This window comes from Meriones unguiculatus, chromosome 11 (genome assembly GCF_030254825.1).
Source record: "Meriones unguiculatus strain TT.TT164.6M chromosome 11, Bangor_MerUng_6.1, whole genome shotgun sequence".
In the NCBI taxonomy this organism is placed as follows: Eukaryota; Metazoa; Chordata; class Mammalia; order Rodentia; family Muridae; genus Meriones; species Meriones unguiculatus.
The window spans coordinates 2,287,473-2,312,919 of NC_083359.1; the positions used below are offsets into that span (position 1 = coordinate 2,287,473).

At 59.9% G+C, this 25,447-nt stretch overlaps 4 protein-coding genes across 7 annotated transcripts; 3 read left to right on the forward strand and 1 right to left on the reverse strand.

Annotated features, from left to right (window-relative positions):
• Positions 1–2,928: 2,928 nt before the first annotated feature.
• On the reverse strand, positions 2,929–4,116 carry Tmem256 (transmembrane protein 256). Its single transcript, XM_021648183.2, has 4 exons — positions 3,958–4,116; positions 3,646–3,677; positions 3,275–3,355; positions 2,929–3,179 (listed from the first exon to the last, which is right to left on the reverse strand). The coding sequence occupies exons 1-4, from the start codon at positions 4,040–4,042 to the stop codon at positions 3,036–3,038; spliced, it is 342 nt and encodes a 113-aa protein (XP_021503858.1). The 5' UTR covers positions 4,043–4,116; the 3' UTR covers positions 2,929–3,035.
• Positions 4,117–5,197: 1,081 nt separating this feature from the next.
• Positions 5,198–18,624, forward strand: Nlgn2 (neuroligin 2). Of its 3 annotated transcripts, none has more exons than XM_021648169.2 (8): positions 5,198–5,540; positions 7,819–8,516; positions 11,500–11,550; positions 13,520–13,669; positions 13,822–14,007; positions 14,092–14,284; positions 14,526–15,122; positions 15,788–18,624. In XM_021648169.2, exons 2-8 carry the CDS (start codon positions 8,060–8,062, stop codon positions 16,662–16,664), a joined length of 2,511 nt encoding a protein of 836 aa, XP_021503844.1. In that variant the 5' UTR covers positions 5,198–5,540; positions 7,819–8,059; the 3' UTR covers positions 16,665–18,624. The 3 variants fall into 3 exon arrangements, with proteins under 3 accessions (XP_021503844.1, XP_060219413.1, XP_060219412.1); XM_060363429.1 differs by lacking the exon at positions 5,198–5,540 and adding an exon at positions 5,892–6,114; XM_060363430.1 differs by lacking the exon at positions 11,500–11,550.
• A 108-nt stretch (positions 18,625–18,732) lies between these two features.
• Positions 18,733–21,560, forward strand: Spem1 (spermatid maturation 1). Its single transcript, XM_060363434.1, has 3 exons — positions 18,733–19,525; positions 19,615–19,672; positions 19,821–21,560. The coding sequence occupies exons 1-3, from the start codon at positions 19,382–19,384 to the stop codon at positions 20,534–20,536; spliced, it is 918 nt and encodes a 305-aa protein (XP_060219417.1). The 5' UTR covers positions 18,733–19,381; the 3' UTR covers positions 20,537–21,560.
• Positions 21,561–22,944: 1,384 nt separating this feature from the next.
• Positions 22,945–25,212, forward strand: Spem2 (SPEM family member 2). 2 transcript variants are annotated; one of them, XM_060363431.1, is made up of 3 exons: positions 22,945–23,057; positions 23,434–23,491; positions 23,648–25,212. In XM_060363431.1, exons 1-3 carry the CDS (start codon positions 23,013–23,015, stop codon positions 24,985–24,987), a joined length of 1,443 nt encoding a protein of 480 aa, XP_060219414.1. In that variant the 5' UTR covers positions 22,945–23,012; the 3' UTR covers positions 24,988–25,212. The 2 variants fall into 2 exon arrangements, with proteins under 2 accessions (XP_060219414.1, XP_021503807.1); XM_021648132.2 differs by lacking the exon at positions 22,945–23,057 and adding an exon at positions 23,144–23,281.
• Positions 25,213–25,447: the final 235 nt, after the last annotated feature.

Sequence of the window (25,447 nt, forward strand, 5' to 3'; positions counted from 1 at the left end):
ACTCGCAACCCAATCCTGTTCCCTCGACAACTCCACTGTGGCTTTAAGCCTGGAGAACCAAATCCTTGTCCCTATCTTTGCCTTGCGCTCCCTTCAAATTGCGCAGTCCACAGGAAATGCGTCAGCCCCAGTGAAAGCTTCAGTCCACACCACAGGCCTCTTCCTCTTGATCCCTGTCTCTTGCTCCCACCCGTGGGTTCCATTCGCATGCCCTGTGACACCGGAATTGTCCCGCTAATGCGTGCTTTTGCTCAGCATGGCCCTTAAACATTTTGGCAAGCCAAGCCTATTGCTCAGGTACTGTAGTCCCAAGTACCAGGGATATGGAAGCAAGAAGCTCAAGAGTCCAGAGTCATCCGTGGATGCACACGAGGAGACATGAGCTCACCTCAAAGGGTGATTTCAATAAGGATGGCTCCCAAGGGCTCATATAGTTGAATACCTAGCTCCCAGCTGGTGGTCCTGCTGGAGGCGGGGCTTCACATCACCTCCAGTTAGCTTTCCTCCTGGTGCGTGTTGATGGAGATGTGACCCCTCAGCTCCTGGCCCACTGCCTGCTGCCATACTACAGGGAGCATGGCAGAAATTCGAACAAACTCTTCTATAAATTGCCTTGGTCACGGTGTCTTTTTAAGATTTATTTATTATTTATACATCACTCCAGAAGGGGGCACCAGATCTCACTCTAGGTGGCTGTGAGTCACCATGTGAGTGCTGGAAATTGAACTCTGGACCTCTGGATTAGTAGCCAGTGCTCTGAACCTGAGCAATAGAAAAGTAACTAAGACACAAACCCAACAGAAGAAGCTGCAGCTCAGAGCGGGTGGGACAGCCTCACGGGTAGGAGCGCTGGCTGTGCAAGCCTGGGGACTCGAGTTTTATTCCCAGAGCCCATGCTTGAAGGAGGGAGCCAGCTCTAGAAATTTGTCCATTTACCTGCACACTACACACCCACACAAATACAACAATAATAAATTTAAAAAATGAAAGGGACCTGCAGCTTAGCAGAGGCTATGGTAGGAAACAGAAAGTCTTAAAAGTATGCAGATAAGCCAGGTGCGGCAGGAGGCAGACGCAGGCGGATCACTTACAGCCACCTGCACCCTCCATCCGGGGTTTCCTAGTTGGATGCCACACTGGTTACTCTTTTTTTCTTTCTTTTTCCCCTCTGTGTAGACTGGGCTGGCCTTGAACTCACAGCTCTGCCTGCCTTGGCCTCCCCAGGGCTGGGATGGCTTCTCTCAGCCTGTCTAGCTGTTCCTTTTGCCTGGACTACATTTCTCCCCTTTGGTCATGGTGGGTGGGCTGGAGACTCAGTGCTTGGGAGCACCGTCTGCTCTTCTAGAGGTCCTGAGTCCAATTCCCAGCACCCACATGGTGGCTCACAGCCATCTACCTGCTGCCCTCTGCTGGCCTGCAGGTGCACATGCAGTCAGAGCACTCCCGTGCTTAAAATAAATGTTTTAAAAGTAAAAACAAAACAATCCAGTTGTCACCATCCCGGGCCTAGACCACCTTGTCTTCTGTTCTGAGAGAGTCTTGTATAGCTTAACCTGGCCTCAGACTTGTGATCTCCAGCATCTTGTTTTCCAAGTACCTCACAGGCCACCACATCTAGCTTTGCTCTACAAAGCACAATTCGTGCAATATATCGAAGGTGCAGTTTCTTTATCCTTTTCATTTCAACGTATGCCCGTGTGGCAATGCTGGACGCCCAGCTACTAAAGTTACAGGCAGTTGTGGGCTGCAGTGTGGGTGCAGGGATTTGACTCTGGAAGAGCAGTCAGTGCTCTTAACTGCTGAGCCATCTCTCCAGCCCAAAGGTGCACACTTTCGTTTTCTGAAGGTGTGCACTCTGGAAAGTATGGCGTCTCCCTGAGTGGCGTTTTCAGTAATCCTGTTCAGTTCTGTCTCTCTTTTTGTCCTACTTCACTAGGACCTGCTTGGTGAGGCCTGCCCATCTACAGCCTTGGCAGGAACAGGAGCCACGGCCCGGCTGAAGAGGGATTCCTTCCCTTTGCACCCGACAGCCGTGGTCCTTGTGTGTTTAGTTGGTTTCTACTGCCAATAGGGAGCTCCATCAGGAAAGGCCACCATCTGCCCTGTTGGCCCTCAGTATTGGCACCTCAACACTGGCTTACTAAATGTTCCCTAAACACCTTTCAGTACTCTCCATCCTATGAGTGTCAGGCCTGCCTCGTGACTGTGTCAGCCACAAAGATCAGTGATGCCCAAACCCTTCCTCTTTCTACCTCAGCCTCTGTTCACCGAGTGTCCACACACATTTCCAATGTCCAACACATAGCTCTGTCCTCTGAGGCCCAGCATAGTTTGAAACCAATCACAGGCCTGTTCCGTTTGGCCTTGCGCTCACTTCTAGATTATGTGGGTATGTAACACATTTGTTTCACCAGCTGGAGACCTTCGTAAAGGGTGCCCTGGACTAGCAGGGCTAAACCTTACCACCCTCTGGTTACCCAAATTGTAATGAAGGTGGGCGCACACACCTTCAATTCCAGCAGTCGGGACATATACCTCAACAAAAGAGAAACTGCCTAACATTTCCATGGCTTTTTGTTTTGTTTTTTGAGACAAGGTTTCTCTGTGTAGCCCTGGCTGTCCTGGACTCACTTTGTCTCCCAAGTGCTGGGATTTCAGGCACACCACACCCCATTTCCAAGGTATCAATCCTATCCACTGGAATAAGCATTCCAATGAGCTCCATGAATAAAATTACTAAAATCCACATTCCCACGTGCTCCTTAGATAATCTAATGTGTTCTGTATGAGTCCTGTGCACCATTGCCACACCTTGTAAAAAGCAGAATTCCATTACTAGGGCTTATTTTTAAGTCAGAAATGGGAAGAATTCAAAGGTTGCCTCTCTACCCTTCCTTGCTCAAGGTTAGATAAGTGAAGGCTGCAAAGTTCTTTATGTGCCTTTTTATTTCTTTTCTGCTTCAACACCCCCTCGCCCCATATACTCTGCGTCCGATTACCAGAAAGGCCAGGACTGGGCAGTTAAACAAAAGACCTCAAAAAGCCAAGGCAAGCCAGCCCAAGATTAGCAAGCTGCCTCCAACAGGACCCGCATTCTGGATGCTAGTGTCTCCACTCAGAGCCTGGTAGTAAAAGCTCGTGCAGAATAAGGTAGTTCCAGAGGCTAGCAGTAACCCCGCCTGAAAGATGGAGAACAGAACATAGGATTTTAAGAACAGAGCAGTCTGACGGAGTGGAGAGGGTTTGATCAGGGTTAGGTAAAAGGACTGATTACCCAGAGGGGCTTTCTGCAAAGGGGTACCCCTAAGAGGGCCAGGCTGTGCAAAAAGTGGTGTTTGTTGGCCTTGTCAAAGAGCTGAAAGAAAAAGAGGAGAGGTTTTCTAAGCAACCCAGGAGCCCAGGAACCTGAAGTCGTTCACAGGACGGAAACCCAATCCCAGCACTTCCGCCTCTGAGGCCCCAGTTTGCTACGGCCCCGCGTGCCCAAAGCCACAGGTTTGCTGTCCTTGCCGCTCTAGGGGCCTGCGCTTCGCTGCCTTCCCATTCACCTCCCCAACCTCTACTTTCAACATCCCAACCCCAGCCCAGTTTAAGGACACCCAGACACTGCGCCCGCTGTCCCCAGTCCCGGAGCCATTACTTCACCTCCTTCCCGTAAGCATCCGGAAACTGGGCGCCTGTGGAGAGAAGCAAAAGTTATCAGACGCGTGTTAACGCTGACCGCCCCAAGCCCTGGGGGATCACGCGGACACTGGTGCAAGGGGGCATCCCCGGAAGCCTCCGACTGCTGGAAACACGTCGAGTGGGAGCGAGAAGCCTCTGGACCCACCGACAAACCTGACGCTTCGGGCTCCAAGGGATCTCTACTCCCTAAGAGACAGCGCGCTCCCTCTAGGCCCCTCCCCGCACCAGACCCCAAAGATCGCCCCAGCCCGGTTGCACCCCCCGTCCCCTGACCGTGTGCCCCGTAGGAGGCCAAACCCAAGGCCCCAGCTCCGGACAAGGCACCCAGGCGGCGGAACGCAGCCCCTACCCGGGCCATGGCTGTGGGTGGTCACGCGCGGAGCCAACACCGCCCTGGCCACCCAAGAAGCCAGCCAATCCCGGCCGCCCGTGCAAATAAGGTGCAAAGGTGCCCAATCGGGGCTGTGCTCATTTCAGCGCCCCGGTCCCCTCCACGGGCCTTTGTAAAACTTCTGCTGAATGGAGAAGATGCCTGGCGGGCGGAGAAAGTGGGACCAATTAGGAGCGGAGGAGCGGAGCGGGAGGAGGCGGGGTCGAGGGCGGGACCAGAGGATTTGCGTCACGGATTGGCCCACTTTCCGAGCCGCTCGCCTCTCCGACACCCCGACCCTACACCTCCAGCTAATTTGCAAAGATGTGGGTCCCCACACAAGGTCCGCCCCCTTCCCCACAGGCTCCTCCCGTTCAGCTTCAGACCAGACGCACTCCTCCAAAGGGGCGGGCCCACGGGCTCCAGGCCCCACCCACTGCCCGCGGCCCCGCCCCCGCGGGAAGGCCCCGCCCCCGCGCCCGAGGCCCCGCCCTCTTCGCGGGCTGCCCTGCCCTCCACAGTCGAGAGGCTCTCCCCCTCGCCGGCCCCGAGGAGCCCAGGGTGGGCGACCGGTGGGGGCGCGGGTGCTCGCCCTGCTCGCGCTCCCGCGTCCGTCCGTCCGTCCGTCCACTCCCGCCCTCCGCTGCCTTCAGCCCCCCCACACTCCGGAGGGCGGGTGGGCAGGCTGGTGCGAGCGAGGGGTGTGCGCCGCTCTCTCGGCAGGGGGCGGGGGAGGCGGCCGCGCGGTGACGCGCGGGGCTGCTGCGGCTGCTCCGCCGGCGGATCATCACTCTCGGGCTGGGATGGACGCGGGGCGGGCGGGCCCTGGCGCGCAGAGCCGGGAGTCCGGGCCTCCTGGCCGCTGAGCATTCCCCAAAGGCGCCTCTGGCCCTGGCCGGCCTTCCTAGGAGCCGCACCGACCTCTCCTCGAGGCTCGGGACTCGGCCCCCGCCCTCTTCTGACTCCCCGGATCTCCCTCTCCCGCCCGCCCTCGGGATCGACTAGATCCCTCCCCCTCCCTGAGGATTCCGGCTGGATCCCTGCCCCTGCACCGCGGATTCTGCGCTCCGGGGCCCCGGGCCCCTGGGGATTGCCGTGGACTCCTCCTCCAGCACCCGATCCCTTAGGATCTTCCGCCTGGACCGCCTCCCGGTCCCTCGAAGCCGGCCCCGAGAGCCAGTGGATCTCCAATCCAGTCCTGTCCCGTTGCTCCCTCTTGGCTCAGCCTTCCCCACTGCGGGGTTCCCTGATCTTGAGCTCCCTCTGACCCCATCCCCTAGCTCTCCTTTTCCTGGGGATCGACTGGATCCCGGCCCCGCCCCCCGGGGCTGGGGCGATCCCCCTCCCCCGCCGGGTGAGGCGCTGCAGGCGGGGGCTGGGCCTGCGGGGCCGCGGGGGCTCAGAGGCCGCCGCCCCCCTTCTGAAGCCCGTCCGCCCCCCACTCGGAGCCCTGGATGGAGGCACCACGGCCCCAGGGCTGATCCAGGTAGGAGCTAAGCCCAGGCTGGGCGGAGGGGGCTGCGCGGCGGTCCATTGGGGTCTTCCTCTTCCCATATGCCTCCCTGCGCCTGGTTCCCCCCAGCCTGCTCTGTCTGCGTGTCTCCGCCTAGGGATGCTCTCGCCGTGTCTCTGCGTCTTGGTCTCTTTGTCTCTGCCTCTCTCCAGCCCATGAATGATCCTTTGAATGGGCCCACAGACCCCGTGTGTTCGCATCCCCCCCTCCCCCTCCTCCTCCCCTTCCCGGCCAAGCCATTTTCCCCACTGCAGGAAGGGGGGGGGGCTGCGGCCTGAGCCCCCGTCCCTCAGCTCTCCCCGGTTGGGGGAGTCAGGCCTGGGCTGGAATGGAAGCGCAAGGCAGAGGGATCGGGAGGAGGAGAGCAAGATGTGGCAGACAGAGATGGAGAGAGAAAATGGGGGAGGGAGGGAGAGAGAGAGAAAGAGAGAGAGAGAGAGAGAGAGAGAGAGCGCAAAAGCACTTGAGGGAGAAAATCAGAGAAGGTATTTGGAGGAGAGAGAGATGGGAAACACCAAGGAGACAGAAATGAGAGAAGACGGAGGGGGTGAGCTGAAGGCAAAAGCTGGAGCAAGCCGCTGAAGGCCAAGGAGTGATGCTCTGAGGGACCCCGAGCGCGGAGAAAGATGGGGGATGGCTCTGGTGGGAGGGGAAGAGAGACAAGCTAGTTGGAGGAGAGGAGGCCGGGGCCTAAAGTACCTTAAGGGAAGGGGCTGAGGCAGGCCGTGTCGGGGAGGGAGAGGAGACAGCCAGGCCCGGCCTGGTGTAGGGAGAGGGGACCTCAGCCGGTGGGGGAGCAGAAGCGGAAGGACCTGAGAAGGGGGAGTGCATGACTGGGTGTGAGGGGTGAGGACTCCTGTGTCCTCAGCTCTGGAATAAATTGACACCTGCAGAGAGCCACCGCGAGGCTGGCGCTGGCTCGGAAAAACCTGGCGTCAGCAGTCGGCCCTGGAGGGGGGGCCCTGGGGGGGCTTGCTGAAATGACCCGGTGTCTGCCCTGCCTACCTCTTCTCTGGTCCTGCCCCTGCTGTCCGAGCACCTAGGGGTCCCAGCAGTAATACCGGAGGGGAGGGGAGGGGGGCGGCGGGCTAACGGAAGGGATGGCCCGAGAAGAAACCTGGGATTTGCCCCAGGACACAGGTCAAAGCTGTGCAGAGGAGACCCCAGATGGGGCCAGAGGCCGGCCAAGATTATGCGAGGGGGTGTCAGCAGGCTTATCGAGAGGCCCGCCTCAGTATAGCTTCTCCCCTACCCCAACCTCCGGGGGAGACCTGGCCAGTAGGGTTAGGCTCTGACAGACCAAGCAGGATGAGGGGGTAGAGGGAGCATGTCTTTTAGGGTTCTCTGTTCTAGACTCTCCTTCCCTCACATCGTCTTCTTCCTCTCTGCTAAGACTGGGTTGAGACTAGCATTCTGGCTTATGCCTCATCCTCCCTCCCATGGCCTGACTGGACCCTGCAACCAAGCAAGCCCCTTCCCCTCTTCCTCTAGACCACCCCCCTCCAGGGTTAGAGCTGCAGCCCGTTGCCGAGGTAACATTGCGGGGCAGCATCCTGTCGCCCAGCAACCGGCTGCAGGATCATGCATCTGTCCCTGGCTTTGCCCCTTAAGCATCCCCTCCTCACTCTAGCCCCTGGCTCCAGGCACCCCCAACTTCTAAGGGAAGACGTGGACGGGGCTGGGGAGAAAGGGGTTCCTAAGTGTACAAACCCTCCGGGAACGGTCTGCCGATGGGGACAGAGGTACTGAGGTTTGCTCGGTCCTCAAAAGGCCCAGAGTCTGGCCTGGGGTGGGGGTTCAGTGGCATGAAATTACAGCTCAGGAGTAATTAACACGTATAAACAAACCCGCCACTTCCTGCTAATTAATGACTTGGTATTTTTATTTTCTCTTCCCTGTCTATCTCGTTCTCTCCCAGGGCAGTGGGGCCTGGGGCTCCCCAGCCTGCCTGGGAGGGATAGAGGCAGGAGAGGGGCACAGAGTCTAGGAAGCTGACCCTCCCTCCTCTGACCCACCCCCAGCTTGGGTCGCTGCGGGGGGGTGGGGTAGGTGTCAGGGGGCTTGTGGGTGGAAGGAAGGGGGACTTGATCTGAAATTCATGCCACTAACAGTTGTCTCTTGTTCCCCCCTTTCTGTCCTCTCCATCCAATTTCCCTCCCCTTCTCCCTCCTCTCCGTATTTTTCTGTCTGTCTGTTTGTCTGTATCTTGCACACCCTGTCCGGGCCCCCACCCTCCCCTTCACCCGGGCAGGGCGGGCCTGCCTGCACCTTCTCCTGCCTTCTTCCCCTTCCCCACCCCTTAACCCCTCCATGGAGAGGAACAGACGCCTCTTCCGTCCCTTCTAGCCCAGGTCCCTACCCGTCCCCCTCCTCCTTCCTTTCCCCCGCCCCCTCCTCCCTCCTGGGGCGAGGGGGGCCTCCCTCCCTCTCCCCCCCTTCTCTCTCTCTCCGAGGGGGGGGTCAGGGGAGGGAGGGGGGGTCCCCCGATCAGCATGTGGCTCCTGGCGTTGTGTCTGGTGGGGCTGGCTGGGGCTCAACGGGGAGGAGGGGGTCCCGGCGGCGGCGCCCCGGGCGGCCCGGGCCTGGGCCTCGGCAGCCTCGGGGAGGAGCGCTTCCCGGTGGTGAGCACGGCCTACGGCCGAGTGCGCGGCGTGCGGCGGGAGCTCAACAACGAGATCCTGGGCCCGGTCGTGCAGTTCTTGGGCGTGCCCTACGCCACGCCGCCCCTGGGCGCCCGCCGCTTCCAGCCGCCTGAGGCGCCGGCCTCGTGGCCCGGCGTGCGCAACGCCACCACCCTGCCGCCCGCCTGCCCGCAGAACCTGCACGGGGCGCTCCCGGCCATCATGCTGCCTGTGTGGTTCACGGACAACCTGGAGGCGGCCGCCACCTACGTGCAGAACCAGAGCGAGGACTGCCTGTACCTCAACCTCTACGTTCCCACCGAGGACGGTAAGGGCACGGGCACCAGGCCGGGCATCCCGGCCTGCAGCCCACAAACGCGCACGCAGACCCTCAAGCACAGGGCCCGCTCTTGCCCCTAGGCCGGGCAGCGGGGCCACGGAGGGCCCCGCGCCTCCGAGGTAAGGGTGCCTGCTGACCAGCCGGTCCTCGGAACGCGCCGCCAGTAGCCTCTTCCACAGCAGAAACTTTGTGCCCTAGGAGGAGGGGTGGCTAGCATTAGGCCAGCCTCACCCACGCTCCCCACAGAGAGGCACACGGAGCCTGCCGGTGCTGCCGCTGGTGCTCGGCGAGCGGGCCACCGCCGGGGTCGCCCGGCCCGCCCCTCACCCCGTCCCCATGCCTTCGCTCCCACCACTTACACTCTGCCCCGGCCTCGGCCACCTGCCCTGACTTCTGTCCGTGGCACCTGTCAGTCCGCCCCTAGCCGAGTGCCAGCATCCCTGGAGAGTCAGAGAAGCTTCTCAGCAGGGCCCTTCCACTCCCAGCCCCGAAGTCCAGGGGAACACCCTCCGTGGGGTGCTCCCCACTCACCAGCCCTGTGCACACCAGGATTAATCAGAACTTCCTCTACCTACCACAGCAGATTCCAGGCACCCCCCCCAAAAAAAAAACAGCATCGCAAGCAGCACCCCGCACTACCCTTCTGACATACTAGCTCACCACCCCGCCATATTGTCCGCCCCCTCAAGCAGGCCGGGTAACCAGACGACCCTGACGATCCTGCAGGTCCACACTGTGTCCCCAAGTTCCACAGTGGCTGTCAGCTGCCTCGAGTGGCCGCTCGCCCAGCTGGCCACGTGCCCTTCCCGGGGTGCACGACCCCCTGCTCTCACAGGCCCCAGGTCTCAGGGACCCTGCATGCAGGCTCTGTGCTCTGCCCACACGTGCCTTTCAAACCCACATAACCCTGCAGGCAGACCCCAGGCCTCCGTGGGCTCCTCACGCCACCCCCTGCTACCTGCAGGTCACCCTGCTGAAGGGTCCAGCACTCACACCTACCTTGCACCAAGATCCCCTATGCCAACCGCAGACTGCCTCACACACCTCAACCTGCTGGGGTCCGTCCTAGGAGCCCACACGGACCACCTGCTGCTGCGGTCCAGCCCTGCATTCTAGCTGACCACCACTGACTAGGCACCCACCAGACCTGGCTGCCTCCCCACCTAGCCCCGCATCCTTCAGGGTTCTTCACCTTCAGAGCTCCCTTAGTGCTGTCTCACCTCAGCCTACTACTTGTGGACTCTCCATCACCGTGTGTGTGTGTGTGTGTGTGTGTGTGTGTGTGTGGTCTTTTGAGACAGGGTCTCCCTCTGTAGCTTAGGCTGGTCTAGAACTCACTCTGAAACCCAGGCTGTCCTTGAACTTTGGATAATCCTGCTTTAGCCTCCTGATTGGGGGGGGGTTACCGGCATCAACCGCCATGCTCAGTGACACCTGTGCTTTCCCACAGGCTGCCCCCCAGGTCTCCCTCGTGGGAGCTTTCTCCTCACTCGTGTGTGAACCACCTAACACCTGTCACTGCTGGGCTGTCCACACGTGGTCTCTTCCCTGCCTCCACACTGCTCACTCCACACCTTCTGTATTTTTAACCACTGCATATTGCAGGCCTGACTGGGGCCTGACACATCCGGGTGACCTCACTAGATCTTCACACCAGCTCTGAGAGGAAGTGGTTGACTCTGACACACACACACACACACACACACACACACATGCACTCGAGTGTCCGTGTGTGCACACACACACACACACACTTCATAGTCTCAAGGTCATGGATATTCCTATGACTTCATCCCAGTCCATCTCCAGCTCACAAACTAGCGGCCCTGTTCCCAGTGGACCAAGTGGATCATCGTGGTCAGTTAGTGCTAGCCCGAGCCTCGGTGGCCCGTCCCTTCCTGAGCTTTGGGGCACACCAGTCAGCCTGGGGAGCTCCCTGACACTGTGGGTCTCCGCTTGCCCCTGACCAACCCAAATCTAAAAGGAGTCTGGCACCAGCCTCTGAGCTCTGCCTGCCACTTCCTGGCCTCTGGCCCACTGTGCCTGAATCACCTCACCTGCCTCGCGTCAGGTGCGCCACACCTGCTTGTGTATCAGACTGGCCCAAGGCAGTTTCCTGCCTGCTGTTGGCAGAATGACCACCTCAGGAGGGGAGGAGCGCTCTTGACTCTTTAGCAGGGACCTAGGGTGGGGGCTGGTGACTGAGGGAAGTCACAGTTTGGTGGGGAGGAGAGGAGGCCTGGGCAAGGGCCGAGGTTGGCGGGCGTGGAGGGCTAAGCTGGAGTGGAGGGCAAGACCTGATGACCCTTCCCTGCTTTCCCCGCACTGGGGAAATGGGGTGAGAAGCCAGGCCCGGAGGGGACGGAAGAGATACTCTGGGGGCGAGGCTGGCAGGTGGGCAGCCCTGGCTGACCTACCCATAGCCCTTCAGCCGGCAGCAGAGGGCTCCTGGAGGCAGGGAGCAGTGGGGTGGGCGCCCCAGACCCAGCTTGCCTTCGACCTCCAGGGTTACTTCAGAGGGAAGCAGTTTTTTTCTGCGCAGCCATAGCACGTGGCTGGCCCTGAGGCGGCCTGGGTGGCGGGCTGGCCTTGGAGTCCCTAGGCTTCACCCCACCCCTAACACGACTGCACTTTCAGCAAGTAGCAAACACCCCCAAAGCCAAAGCCTTTCCAGAAAGCACTGTCTGACGACAGCCTCAGCCACTCACGCACCCCACCCCTGAAACCCACCTTCTCTCTGGGGCACGACTTTTTCTGGGGAGGGGAAAATTGGGTTGTAGAAACGTTTTTCTCTTTTCTTGGTTTCTTTTTCTTGCAAACAAATTTTGCTTTTTTTGGCTTATTTTTTCTGCCTCTCCCCACCCTCCCCTTTTCTGCTTTCTCTCCTCCCCTCCCCATCTACCACCTCCCCTGACCCCATCTTTCCCCACAAAATTGTCCTTTTTTCTCTGTTTTGTGTTCCCGGTCTTAGGTCCGCTCACAAAAAAACGTGACGAGGCGACGCTCAATCCGCCAGACACAGGTAGATTTAAAAATCCCGCTGGTGCATGTGGTTGCTTTGGAGAGAACTCTGATGCCCTAACTAAATGTCCCCACAGCCCGAAAGGCCCCTCAGCCGTCCCCCCCAACTAAAAATGAAAAAGAAAAGAAAAAAAAATAATGATTGGAGAAAAGAATTATGAAAACTTCAAACAGAATTTGAACAATGTTGGCCCCAATAGTTGTTAACCTACAGGAAAAGCTAGCCATGGTGAAAAGGAGGTGTAAAAAGGAAAAGGAATTGAATTGCCAGAAAAAAAAAATGGATAAAATGTTGAGACTTTGAAAAAAATCTGGACGCTTTTGCAACATGTGAAATGTACCATTTGAAAAAAAAAATTAATTGGAAGCAAAATAATATTTGAAAAAATTGACAAATTTATGGCATTAGTCAAAACATTAGAAACCTGCTACAATTTCTAACCAAAAGCCTGTCAGATTTAAAAAAAAAAAATTGTAAACATCTGAAGTAAATCAAAGAGTTTGAAACAAATTTAAAACAGGGCCCAATATCTTGAAGTTTCACCACAAAAATTTTGAAATAATGCAAAGAATTTTTTTCTTGTTTTCTTTTTTTCCCAAATGGAGCTTTTTGTTTTTTCTTTTCTTGTTGAATCTGCCCCAGGAGCTTCTTGCTTTTTGGTTGTTGTTTTTTTCTTTCTTTGTTCTTTCTTGATCCTGGTTTTTGTTGTTGGTTTTGAATTCTTGTTGCCCCTGCCCGTCTTCCTGCTCCTTCCCTTTCTAACTCTACCCCCACCACACTGGGCGAGGGCCTGAGGGAGGGTGGGAGAGAAGGAGGACATTAGGACAGGACCCTGGAAGGAAGGCCATGGCAGCCCACCCGCCTGAGATGTCCGTAAAGTTAGGGCTGAAAGGGACGCAGGCTCTCGGGGGTGGGCCTAGAGACAACTCTGGCTGACAAGCCCGGAGACTGGGGGAGAGCTCGGAAGCAGGAGGCAGAAAGGCAGGCTGGAGGGCGGGGCAGGGCATGTCTGACCATGTGCAGGGTGAGGAGGTGGCACGGTGCTGGGTGCCAGCTGCAGAGGCCAGAGCCTGGCTTCCATGGCAGGGTTAGACAAGAGCTCTGCCGCTCAGCCAGAGCCTGCTAAGCGTGACAAGAGGCGCTGACTCCAACTCTGCTGTCCTAGGGCAGCAGTGGGGAGGCTAGTCTTGAGGACCCTGACCAGCTCTCCCAGACTCCCACCCACCTCCTTAGATATTTTCACTCCTCCATCCAGCGCAGAGCTCCGTGGCCTGCTGCTGTGGCCGCTATCTAAAGGATTCTTTTGGAACAGGGCAGGAGGGCGCCCCTGCAGGCCAGGCCAGTTTGGAGGGCGGAGTGTCCAAGACTCAGCTTTACCCTGCCTTCTTTAAGCAGCCTCTTTCCCACCCTGCCTCCTCCTGCCACAGTAATTAGGCTGGGGGTTGCCATGGTAACTGGGGAGGTGACCTAGAAAGGAATTAGGGCGGGGAGGAGACCAAGCCCCCAGGGACCCTAGGGCCTGGCACCCCTCACCCACAGACTAGGGTGCCATGTGGAGCCGGGGCCCAAGGCTGAATCTGAGGAGGTGCCGGCCTTAGCCCAGTCTTCCCGGGAGCAGGAAGGAGGCTTGCTTTGTGTGTGGAGGGTCCCTGGCTCCAGCAGCAGCCCTGAGGAGGGTCACTTCCTGCCCTTGGCCTCTGTTGGGCTTCTTGGAAAGTGTGCCCAACATTTGATGAGGTGCTTGGAGTCATGCTGGCCAGTGAGGAGGAGGGGCCTTCCTCCAGGGTTAGCTGGGGAGGGGGGGAGGGAGGGGAATCCGGTCTTGCCCCCCCGCCAGGGATAGAAGTGACAAGTGCCCCGAGCTCCAGGCTGGTCCTCGGAAGGCCTGGGAGCTCCACAGTGCTGCTTCTGGTCTGACTGTGCCCTTGTCCCTGATCTCCTGGCCTGCCTGCCATCCCCGCCCGCACAGATATCCGGGACTCCGGGAAGAAGCCCGTGATGCTGTTTCTCCACGGAGGCTCCTACATGGAGGGCACGGGGAACATGTTTGACGGTTCCGTCCTGGCTGCCTACGGCAACGTCATCGTGGCCACCCTCAACTACCGCCTCGGGGTGCTCGGTGAGGGCGGCAGCCCACTCGTGGGAGGGCGAAGTCCTGGTGGGCAGAGTCCTCCCGGTGGAGGACACCGCATGGGCTCCCCGTGCACGGAGCTCCGGGCAGAGGGAGCAGGCTGCAGTGGCCCCTCAGGAAGCCCCTTCTTCTGCCCCCAGGTTTCCTCAGCACTGGTGACCAGGCTGCAAAAGGCAACTATGGCCTCCTGGACCAGATCCAGGCCCTGCGCTGGCTCAGTGAAAACATCGCCCACTTCGGAGGCGACCCTGAGCGCATCACCATCTTTGGGTCTGGCGCGGGGGCCTCCTGTGTCAACCTGCTGATCCTCTCCCACCACTCAGAAGGTACCAGCAGCCCCTCGGCCTGCCTTCCCTTCGCGGCACTCGGGCCCTGACGCAGCCGAGCCTGAGGTCCGCCTGTCCCACCAGGACTGTTCCAGAAGGCCATCGCTCAGAGTGGCACTGCCATCTCCAGCTGGTCTGTCAACTACCAGCCGCTCAAGTACACGCGGCTGCTGGCAGCCAAGGTGGGCTGCGACCGGGAGGACAGCACGGAGGCCGTGGAGTGTCTGCGCAGGAAGTCTTCCCGGGAGCTCGTGGACCAGGACGTGCAGCCTGCCCGGTATGGCGGTGGGGGAGGGCTGGGGCCAGCCTCTACTTCCCCCGCTGGTCCCGGGAGGCCGAGGTGAGAGGTCCCCGCGGGCAGTCTGAGGCCGAGGAGAAGTGGGGTTCAGTCCTTAGCAGCCCCCTTGGCGGAGGTCGCCCCGGCGCGTGGTCCCAGCACAGGCTTCCCCCAGTGCTCTGGGGGAAGGTCCAGAGAGGCCGGGGCCAGCCCCGCGGTGGTGAGACCCCCTTCTCCACAGCTACCACATTGCCTTCGGGCCCGTGGTGGACGGCGACGTGGTCCCGGACGACCCCGAGATCCTCATGCAGCAGGGGGAGTTCCTCAACTACGACATGCTCATCGGCGTCAACCAGGGCGAGGGCCTCAAGTTCGTGGAGGACTCGGCGGAGGCGGAGGACGGCGTCTCCGCCAGCGCCTTCGACTTCACCGTCTCCAACTTCGTGGACAACTTGTACGGGTACCCCGAGGGCAAGGACGTGCTCCGGGAGACCATCAAGTTCATGTACACGGACTGGGCCGACCGCGACAACGGCGAGATGAGGCGCAAGACGCTGCTGGCGCTCTTCACCGACCACCAGTGGGTGGCGCCCGCCGTGGCCACGGCCAAGCTCCACGCCGACTACCAGTCCCCCGTCTACTTCTACACCTTCTACCACCACTGCCAGGCGGAGGGCCGGCCCGAGTGGGCGGACGCTGCCCACGGGGACGAGCTGCCCTATGTCTTCGGCGTGCCCATGGTGGGCGCCACGGACCTCTTCCCCTGCAACTTCTCCAAGAATGACGTCATGCTCAGCGCCGTGGTCATGACCTACTGGACCAACTTCGCCAAGACCGGGTGAGGGCCCGAGGGCCTCGTGGGGCTGGGGGCGCCCCCGTGGGTCCAGGTCCCCGCCTCCCGCACAGGGCCGTCTCCCTCTTCGTGCCAGGCGCTGAGGGTTGGAGGAGACGCCCTGTGTTTCCGGGGGTGGGCGTTCCAGGTGGCTCTGTGTGACTAGTGTCCGGCCACCCCGGCCAGCATCTCGCTATAGGGTCTGTCTGTCTGTCTGTCTGTCGCTGCCGTGTGTCTCTTTCCTCAAATCCACTGACTTCTCCGCCCTCTTTGGTCTCTGTTTCTTGGCTGCCGTCACGGGGACTATCCTCCTATCCCTGGCTGGCTGGCTCTCCATTTCTGTCCCTTTCCACCTCAGCTGAGTCACTGGGTCTCCAAACTTCATCTCTGCACTCTCTTTATGTGATGTTCGGTTTGTCTGTCCTGCTCTGTGTCTCCTTCTCCTCCCCCCGCCCCCGTCTCTGTCTCTCTGGCGCTGTCTGTCTCTCTGTCTCTGTCTCTCTCCCTCTCTCAGGGCCTCACCCTTTCTTCTGGCCCAGGCCAACCCTTTCTTCTGCCGCTTAAGCGCTGGGGTTGTGGGCATGCCCAACCTTTTCTAGCTTTAGATGTTTTCGGTCTCTGCCCTCCCTGGCGTCACCCTCACTCCGTTCCTTGCCCTCCCGTGCCCACAGTGACCCCAACCAGCCCGTGCCGCAGGACACCAAGTTCATCCACACCAAGCCCAACCGCTTTGAAGAGGTGGTTTGGAGCAAGTTCAACAGCAAGGAGAAGCAGTACCTGCACATCGGCCTGAAGCCGCGCGTGCGCGACAACTACCGCGCCAACAAGGTGGCCTTCTGGCTGGAGCTGGTGCCGCACCTGCACAACCTGCACACAGAGCTCTTCACCACCACCACGCGCCTGCCGCCCTATGCCACGCGCTGGCCGCCCCGCACACCCGGCCCGGGCACCTCGGGCACGCGCCGCCCGCCCCCACCCGCCACCCTGCCGCCTGAGTCTGACGTGGACCCGGGCCCCAGGGCCTACGACCGCTTCCCCGGGGACTCGCGGGACTACTCCACCGAGCTGAGCGTCACCGTGGCTGTGGGGGCCTCGCTCCTCTTCCTCAACATCCTTGCCTTTGCCGCCCTCTACTACAAGCGGGACCGGCGACAGGAGCTGCGCTGCCGGCGGCTTAGCCCGCCGGGAGGCTCGGGCACGGGGGTGCCCGGCGGGGGCCCCCTGCTGCCCACTGCTGGCCGCGAGCTCCCCCCCGAGGAGGAGCTGGTGTCACTGCAGCTGAAGCGGGGCGGAGGCGTTGGCGCGGACCCTGCGGAGGCCCTGCGCCCTGCCTGTCCACCCGACTATACCCTGGCCTTGCGCCGGGCACCGGACGATGTGCCTCTCTTGGCCCCGGGCGCCCTGACCCTGCTGCCCAGCGGCCTGGGGCCCCCGCCTCCGCCCCCACCTCCCTCTCTCCATCCCTTCGGGCCCTTCCCACCGCCTCCCCCAACCGCTACCAGCCACAACAACACGCTACCCCACCCCCACTCCACCACGCGGGTATAGGGGGTGGCTGGGGAGGCCGACCTCCCAGCCCTCCCCAGCCCAGGCCACTTGAAGGCAGGGAGGACTTGGCACCCGGCCTTTCCCTGTGATTTGTCGACTGTCGTGGAGCAGAGATAAGGTGGACATGGGATTTGTCACCGAGATGCGCGTTTTTCCCACGCAGAGGCCCGTTCCCTCCTCAGGACCTGGGCCTTTGAACACCGGGGGGGTGTTTTTTGCCCTCCATTTGGGACACCCGTCTTTGGAGTGTGGAAATGTGGAGGTCTTTTTTTCCCCCACATGGAGGTGTGCGGGGGTTCTCCCATGTGCAGGGTGAGGTGGTTTGTTTGTTTGTTTGTTTTTGTTTTTTTCTTTTTTTTTTTTTTTTTGCTGCCCTGGACTCATGTGGGCCCCCTCAAAGAATTCCTGCGGGGATTTGTACCCCAGAATCCTGTTCCCTCATGCCTTTGCCTTCTCCCCGTCCCACTCCCTGGAGACCTTGGAAGCGATGTGTTCACATGCAGTGACCGCTGGCCACCAGACCACACAGGGCGGCACCTGGGAGCAGCCAGGGAACCGCAGGCCCCCGAACCCCACTTCCCCTCCACCCCTGAAAAGCATGTTTCTCCCCCACGGCACAGGCGTGAAGCATGGCCTCGCTGGAGGCCCTCACCTTCCACAGACAACATAGACTTCCCGCTAGAGGAAAGGGGGGCGATCTGCGCGCCCCAGCCCTGCCTGGAGGCTTCCTTCCCGCGGCCCCGGACACATTTCACAGAGTGGAGACATGTTCTTGCATGTGGACGTGTGTTCCCCGGGCAGAGGGCCCTGCTCACCCCAGCGCCCCCCTGCAACCCCCCACCTCAGGTCCAGCACACAGTCCCTCCTTACGCAGAAGGTGGGAACAGACTTCAGAGTGACAGGAGCCGCTGGGGAAGTGCCAGCTTCTTGGGAGACGCTGAGGTGGGAGGATGTGGAGGCATGGCACATGTCACACAAGAGGCCATGCATGTTGACCTAAGCCCTCGAGGGGCCTGAGGACAGCCTCTTCCTCAGTCCGTGAGATCATCGCTCATCCGTGCCAAACTGGGTAGGTGGGTTGGGAGGTTCTCAGAATGTGCCAAGGATCCCCTAAGTCCTAGTCCAGAGAAGGGAAATACCCTCCTGAGGGCAGGCGACAGTTACGGGTCCCTCCCTGTGTCTCATGCCTGTGCTCGCCTTGTCGGCTTTGGTTCCTCATTCTCTATCACCTGGCTCCATCTGTGACCTCTTCCCATCTCAGGGTCAGACCGGCCTCCTCTCTTCACTTTTGACCGGCTTCCCGTCCCCGATTGGCTAAAGAAAAGGAAGAGTGGAAGGGGAAGGGAGGAGTCCGGGAAAGGGGTTACATGGGCAGGTTGGGGAGGGAATGAGGTCAGCTGTAAGGAGGATCAGATGGAGGGGCCGTGAGGGACAGGACGGACTCTAAGACAGGAAGACCTTCAGAGGAGATGTGGGAGGCAGCTACCTGGAGGCCTCGGGATTTGAGCCTCTGGAGTGGGCAATGTCAGGAACCGCTCTAAGGGACAGTGGTGGAGGTGTGACTTGAATCGTCAAGTATTGTGTGGCTTTCTGTGGGATGTCAGTGCCAAACTTGTACAGGGGTGGGGTGCTGTCTTCCGCTGACACCCAGATCCAGAACCCTCTCCCCATCCCCCATGGAAACGTAGTTCTTTTCCGGCCCTTCCCCGCCTGGTCTAGCGACTCTTGGAACAGCCATGCCTTCCAAATGCTATCAGCCTGGGCCCTGAGCCCTGTAAGCAGATGCCCCAGAGCTGGGGTGTGAGGGGGCTGGGGGACCCCACGATACAGCCACGGACTCCAAATGCCCAGCCCCTTTCCAAACAACCCATGTCCCCACCCCACCCTCTGCGGCTCTGTACACATTTTTAAACCTGGCAAAAGATGAAGAGAATATTGTAAATATAAAAGTTTAACTGTTTTTCTGTCTGCTGTTGTGTGAGGAGGGGGGAGGGGGGAGGGTACCAGACCCGGTTGTATCTGTTATTTTGGAAGGTGGTGGGAAGGAGTGCCCCAATCCCTTTCAGAAAATAACTCAGGATCTGAGGGGAAATGGCAAGGCGAGGGTTGCCATAATGACAGGATTGGGTGGTCCTCAGATAGTTACACTTAGAGCATTCAGGTGCTTGCTGCAGGGGGATCAGGAACTGAAGACCAGCCTGGGCTGCATAGGAGACCTTGTCTTTGAGAAAAGAATGCTGGACACGGTACATGTCGTAATATCAGTCCTTGAGAGGTAGGGACAGGATTCAAAGGCCATTCCTGGCTACCCAGAAAATTTGAGGCCATCTTGGGCTACATGAGACCTTATCTCAAACAAAAGATCAGGAGATCTGTTTGCGGGGTCGAGGGCCTGGTGTTGTCTTAGGAGGAGCAGGAACTAACTGGGGCAGGTGCCCAGTGGGTTAGAGCACCAGTGGGTAGAGCACCAGTGGGTTCACCCAGGAGGCTGGCTATAAGAGGCATAGGAAGTAAAGGGTTTGGGTTTGGGCCCTAGGGCTGGGCGTCAACCCTGGGCCTCATGCCTTAAGAGTCTCATCTTGTCACATTATGAGGAAAAGCCCAGCTCCATTGTGACCCGCTGACTCTCAGGACCCCCTGAGTCAGGCTGGCAGGCCAGTGAGCACTAGAGGTAGTGGGCTGGGGGCCTAAGGGCCCTGGTGGCCCTAGGGACCGCCATGGCCATGGCTGAGCGGCCACGGCCTGGGTGGGCCTCCTATCAAAACCCCAACACCAACAACTGCCAGGACATGGGAAACTCCATTCTGTTGCTATTGGGTCTCGTCATTTGTATTAACATTGGCATCAATTTGGTGACCCTGGTCAGGGATGGAGGGTGTGGCTGGGGTGGCTGGGAGGCAGGCCTGGTTACAAGGACCTACTTGTGGTCACCATATCCTCCTATACCTAGCTCTGGAGCCGACTCCGCATCATCTTACACCGAATGTTCCGTATCATTTATGAGAAAGGTAAGAGCGTCCAGGGGTTGGGGCCGAGGAGGGGCAGAAAGCAGGCGTCCTATCCCACCTGACCGCAGCGAGCTGCAGCTCCTCAAAACCCCACCTCCCCCTGTCCCGAAGGCAGCCCTCCACCAGCCTTCCCCTCCCTCACCCACAGAAACCGCCAGGCTTTCTTCAGCTGAGAAGCAGACCTGCCCGGAAGTCCGTCTTCGATGTACCATGGACCCTGTGAAAATGACCGTGACTCCCCCACTCGCTCGCCGGCATCGCCACAGAGCCTCTCCGTCCCGGCGTGCCCACCGCCCAGTAGCCTGGGCCCCAGACACTGACGATGAGAAAGCACCGCCACACCAGCACCCAGCCATCTGCTCCCGCCACTGCGATGGTCACAAGGACTGGGAAGACTTCCAATCTATGCAGGAGATCTGGGAGCCCTGGACGCAAGACTGTCTGGAGCAGTCTCCCCAGACCATCCGCTTCCAGCCAACAGTAGAGGGAAGGCCTCTCAAAACCGAGATTCGGTCCGAGCAGGGCCTGGAGGCCTACGTGTACACTGTGAACCCCCCGCCCCGCAGTCCGGAGGCTCTCTGCCATAAAAATGACGGGGTGGGGCCGGGGGCAGGCGCCGAGGGTGAGCAAGGGCAGTGCCAGCCCCCCTCGCCGCCCTTTCTGGGTCCGGCCAACGTCCCTGAGATAACCCGGCGCCGGTCCTCGGGCCGAATAGTCTATGATGCCCGAGAGGTGAGGCGCCGGCTACGAGAGTTGACGAGGGAGGTGGAGGCATTGTCTCACTGCTATCCCTTGGTCTCCGGATCTAGCGCCGCGGAGGGGACAAGCAGAGATTGGGTGTATCGTCCCCTGAAGGGAAGGTGACTGGGGACAAAAGAATAAATTAAAAGGAGAGAGGAAGAGGGCTGTGGTGGTATGGAGGGAAGGACCTCCCTCGACTCGGGTCTACACAGCCCTGAGGACCCTTGTCACTCTTGCCCTCAGAGGCTCTTTTCTCAGGCCCTCGATGGTAACAAGGCTCCCAACTGTCTCTAAGCCGCCAAGTCCAGCCAGGTGCCCAGATGGTCCTGAACTCTAAAGAGCAGACTCAGGCCGCACGGCCCTAGCCCAGAGGTCCAGGGAGCCCGGGGTTAGCCTACAGGTCCAGCAGAAGCACGGCTCTAACGCTCCGGTCTTGTTGGGCAAAGATGGCGGAGAGAGGGAGGCTCACTAGCCTCTCCATCTCCCAGGCAGCACTGGAAGTTCCTGCAGCCCTTGAGAATAGACCTAGAAGCAGGAGGTAAAATAACAGGGGTACTCCCAAATGGCGCCTTCTCACACCATCTCAGCTCCCGTGTCCTTGTGACTCTATGTCACAGAAAAAAGACGGAGGCTCAGGCCAAGGGCCATGCTCGAGGCCACAGACAGCAGCCCTAAGGCTCTGTACCTCTCCCTTCCCAACCCCACCGCCCCCGAGGCAGACAGCTCTCCACTGCCGGGAATCAGCCCAGCCTACGCTTTACTAAGTACCCTCTTCCGAATACCCATTCTCTGAGCAGCAGAGAAACTGGCCCGCTGCCCCGCTCTGGAGACGGCTGAGCGCCTCCTGCACACACACCGTCTTGAGAAGCAGACGCCACGCGAGTGCAGGCTGAAGGAAGCGGGCGTCACCTTCCACAAAGATGTGAGCGTCTTTTCTACAAACCTCCCCATTTGTCTTCGCACTCACACTCGACTGAAAGCAAGCAGTCATGCACGCCTGTCCCCTGGAATCCAGAAAGCTGTGACAGGAGGATCACTGCAAGTTCAAAGCCAGGCAGGGCTATACGGCTAGTTCTAGGCTAGACGGGGTGAGACACAGTAACAGCAGAGCAAACAAACCCCACAAAGAAGTTACTGATCCTTTAGTTAACTTTATTCTGTCACATGTGGGGACCACAGAGTCTGCTCCTCCATCTTTTGCTCAGTAGTTTGCTTGGCTGGCAGGTGGAAGCCGGAAGGGTCAGGGAGTTCAAGGAAGGTCATCGGCTTACATGAAAGCCTGTCTCCTGCGCCTGCAACCCAGTGCTCTGGAGGCGAAGGCAGGATGGTGGTTGCAAGTTCAAGGCCAGCCTGGTCTACCTCTTGAAGCCAGGAAAGATCCTATAGGGCCCTGTTTGGTTTTTGTTTTGTTTTTGGGATGGGCGCTCACTGTGTAGCCTTGACCTCACAGGAATCTGCCTTCCTCTGCCTCTGGAGTGCTTGAATTAAAGGCATGCGCCACCATGCCCTCTTTTTTTCTATGTCTACATTGGGGTGGGTATGTGCAATTGAGTGAAGGTGCCGATGGGGGCCAGAAGAGGGTGTCAGATCCTCGGGAAGGAGATCTAGGTATGAGTGAGCCACCCAACCTGAGTGCTGGAGACTGAGCTTGGTCCTCTGCAAGAGCCATGTGCAGTCTGGACTGTGGCGTCAGCTCTGCGTCCCCTGCTAGACCGTCACTAGACAAGCCACACCCTTGCGGCCACTGTGCTTCCCTCACAGACAGGTGGCCGGTAACCTGGCTTAGGCGACACTTTTGTCCTCAGTTGCGGCTCTGTGGAGTGCGGGAACTCTCTAGTGCTGAGGAAACGTGTGTGTGCTATCACTAGCCCCAGGGTGGCCTGGAACCATCTTCCTGCCTCAGCTTCTCCAGCAGCTAAGATTGCCAGCCCATTGCTACCATGCTGTGCTGGGGGGGGGAGGAGTCTGGTATTTCCAGACAGGGTTTCTCTGTGCCTAGCAGTAGCTGTTCTGGAGCTCACTTGGTGGTCTCGAGGCTGGCCTCGAGTGCAGAGATCTGCCTGCCTCTGCCTCCAGAGGGCAGAGACTAAAGGTGTGTGCCACCACCTGGCTGTGCTGTGGTTTTCTTAAGGTGGCAGTCAGGCTGAAGTGGGTCAACGAGAGGACTGTCTCTTTGGACGGAAGGAGAACCATGGTTGGGGTTGCTGGTTGGCAGGGACATCTCTGAGCAAGGTGGAAGTCGGCATGGCGCCGAAGCAAATGAGCCAGCACTGGAGACGGTGCTAACATCAGAGCAAGGAAGCAGTCAGCATGGGGAGAGCTGGTACTGCCGGGTGCCAACCTCACAGGCTGGCCTCAAAGCAGGCATGAAATGTGTGTCAGAAGAGCAATGAGACCCTTTGTGGCTCTTTTGACTGAAGATGTCTCATGACTGAGAATACTGTCCTTTCTGGCCAGGCACCGGATACGGGGTAAGTTGGCGATGGAGAAGACTGGAATCAAGTACCCAGGAGCCGTGTTCTGTCAAATAGAAGCCAGGAATGAACACACTGCCACGCTAGGGGTCAAAGGGGAATAAAAGAGCTTCCACCGCTGCATTATGACTCCAGCCTGCCTCATTGTGACCTGGCTCCCTCCCCACAGAGTAAGCACCCCCCAGGACTGGCACGAATACAGTGTGGGTTGGGCTGGGTGGGGGGGTGGCCCAGGTGGCCTTAGAACCCCCCCACCATGCAAAACCAGCTGTGGCAGGGGCCCCTGGGGTGCAGCAATCAATACCAAGAAAGCCCCCAGGATGCCGAGGACACCCTTTTCCTGCTGCTAGGCCTCATCATCATTGTCAACATCAGCATCAACGTGACGACCATGGTCAGTGACCCCTGGGGCTCACCCGTGGGCATGGAGGAGGCCGAGCAGGAGAGCAGCTTCAAGTTGCGTCATTTGCACAAATGGGGGGATTGCTGGGAATGGGGCCCGTGTTAGAAAGCTGGTCCTCACTCCGGTCTCCCCACCACCTCCAGATGTGGCATGGCCTCCAGAATGCATTAGACAAGATGCTGTCTTGGATGAATCAGAAGAGTAAGTATGTGAGACAGACATACAAGAGAGTCCAGAACCCCTCGCAGTTGTCTGTGCTTCCAGCCTCTCCCTTCTCCAGACGCACACACCCTGATCCTAACAAACCAGGGCCTCGTGTTCCTAACCCTGAACTACTCCGGCTCATGTCTCCTACAGACGAAGTCCACGTTGCTCAGTGTCCCCCCAAAGCGGCCCCCACCAACACCCAGGACGTTCACATCCACTGCGTCCTCGACCCGGTCCAAGTGAAGATGGCGCGACCCACGCGCTACTTCTCCTCCTCTCACCATTCCCTCCCTAAGCGCCGCAGCGACAGGCGCAACCGCAGGCGCCGCCACAGCCGCCACAGCCGCCACCACCAGAGGCGCCACAGCTTCCACCGCCAGGGCCACCACGACCACCCCGACCCCCACGACCACCACCAGCCCAGACGGCAGAGCAGGAAGCTCTCCCACAGCTTCCGGGCGCCCTTCTTCGAACAAGCCCAGCGCCGCCGGAAGTCTTCGGTGAGGCCCACGCCGTTTTTTGACCTGGAACGGCGGGATTCCCTTCCGGAGGACGACCAGCCCTGCCCGCACTCCAAGTACCCGCGCCGGGGCTGGGGCAGCTTCTGTAACCCCGTGGGCCTGGCCTCCAAGGTGGGGCTGTGGGGCCGCCAGGGCGGAATCCTCGCCAGCTTCCCGCTGCCCTCCCTCTACCTGTCGCCGGAGCTGCGCCGCCTGCCCAAGCGAGTAGAAGCCAAGTCAGAGCTGAGGCTGCAGGCCTTCGGGCCCCGGTACTCGCAGTCCCGGAGCTGGGGGCCCGCGGAAGCCGAGCCGTGGGCCTCGTCGCCGCCGCCGCCCCGCCGGCTGCTCCCTAACCCCTCCTGGCTCACCGTGGGCCACAGCCCCTTCTCCTCGGGCGGCCACATTCCCCACGACGCCTGGGAGCCGCGGCGGCGCGGGACGGAGGGCCCCGAGCCGCCCGCCCTCGTGCCCAGGCCCGCCAGGCCCGAGGTGGCGGGCTTCCGCGAGCACTGCTCGGCGCAGGCCCACCGGCCCAGCCTCGCCAGCTACGCCCACAGCCAAGCCAACCAGAGCCCACCCCCGTCCATAGGGCACGTGGGCTACGCGTCCCGGGAGTCCCACGAGCGCAGGCGGCCATCCGACTGGACCGAGGTCTTCCCCTCCCGGCACCCTCTGACCACCTCCACCTCCCTTACGGCGCTGGGCGAGGCCTCGTACCAGCGGGCGCCGGCCGCCGGCTCGGGCCTCGTGATGCCTCACTCCTCGCAGCCCCTGCCGGACCTGCAGGCCTCCGACCCGACCCCATCTCCAACCAGCTTCGTTCCACTCAGTCGGAATCCGGGCGGCAACGCCAGCTACCAGGTGTACGACAGCCTGGAGCTGAAGAGGCAGGTGCAGGAGACCAGGGGCCGCGCCAGCTCCCTGCCGCCCCCGTCCACGTCGGCGTCCAGGCCCTCTCTGCACAGAGGCAGGACGTGCAAACTTACCTGAGCAGCAGAGGAACGGGGCATCGGAGCAGGGCGTGGAGAAGGGAATAAAGAGAGTCCAGAACCCCTCGCAGTTGTCTGTGCTTCCAGCCTCTCCCTTCGCCAGCCGGTGTTCCTGAACCCAGAAAGCAGCCTCCGCCTTACCGCTCCTGTCGCCTTCCTGCCTTGTCCCTGCCCGGGGCCTCCCGGTCCTGTGGGAGAGGGCTCGCCAGCTCGAAGCTGCAGATCAGGTCCCAGGCACCCACCTTGCCCCAGTTCCTCTGCTCCGGGGACAGACGCAGCTGTGCCTGAGCCTGAGGTCAGGGCCCGAGAGAAGACTCAGTTCCCAGCATCCACATGCTGACTCACAACCATCTGTAACTCCAGTCGCAAGGGGACCTGCTGGCCTCTTCTGACCTCCAGGTGTGCCCGGCACCCATGTGACACACACATGCAGGCAAAGTGCTCGTGCACATAAGATCAGA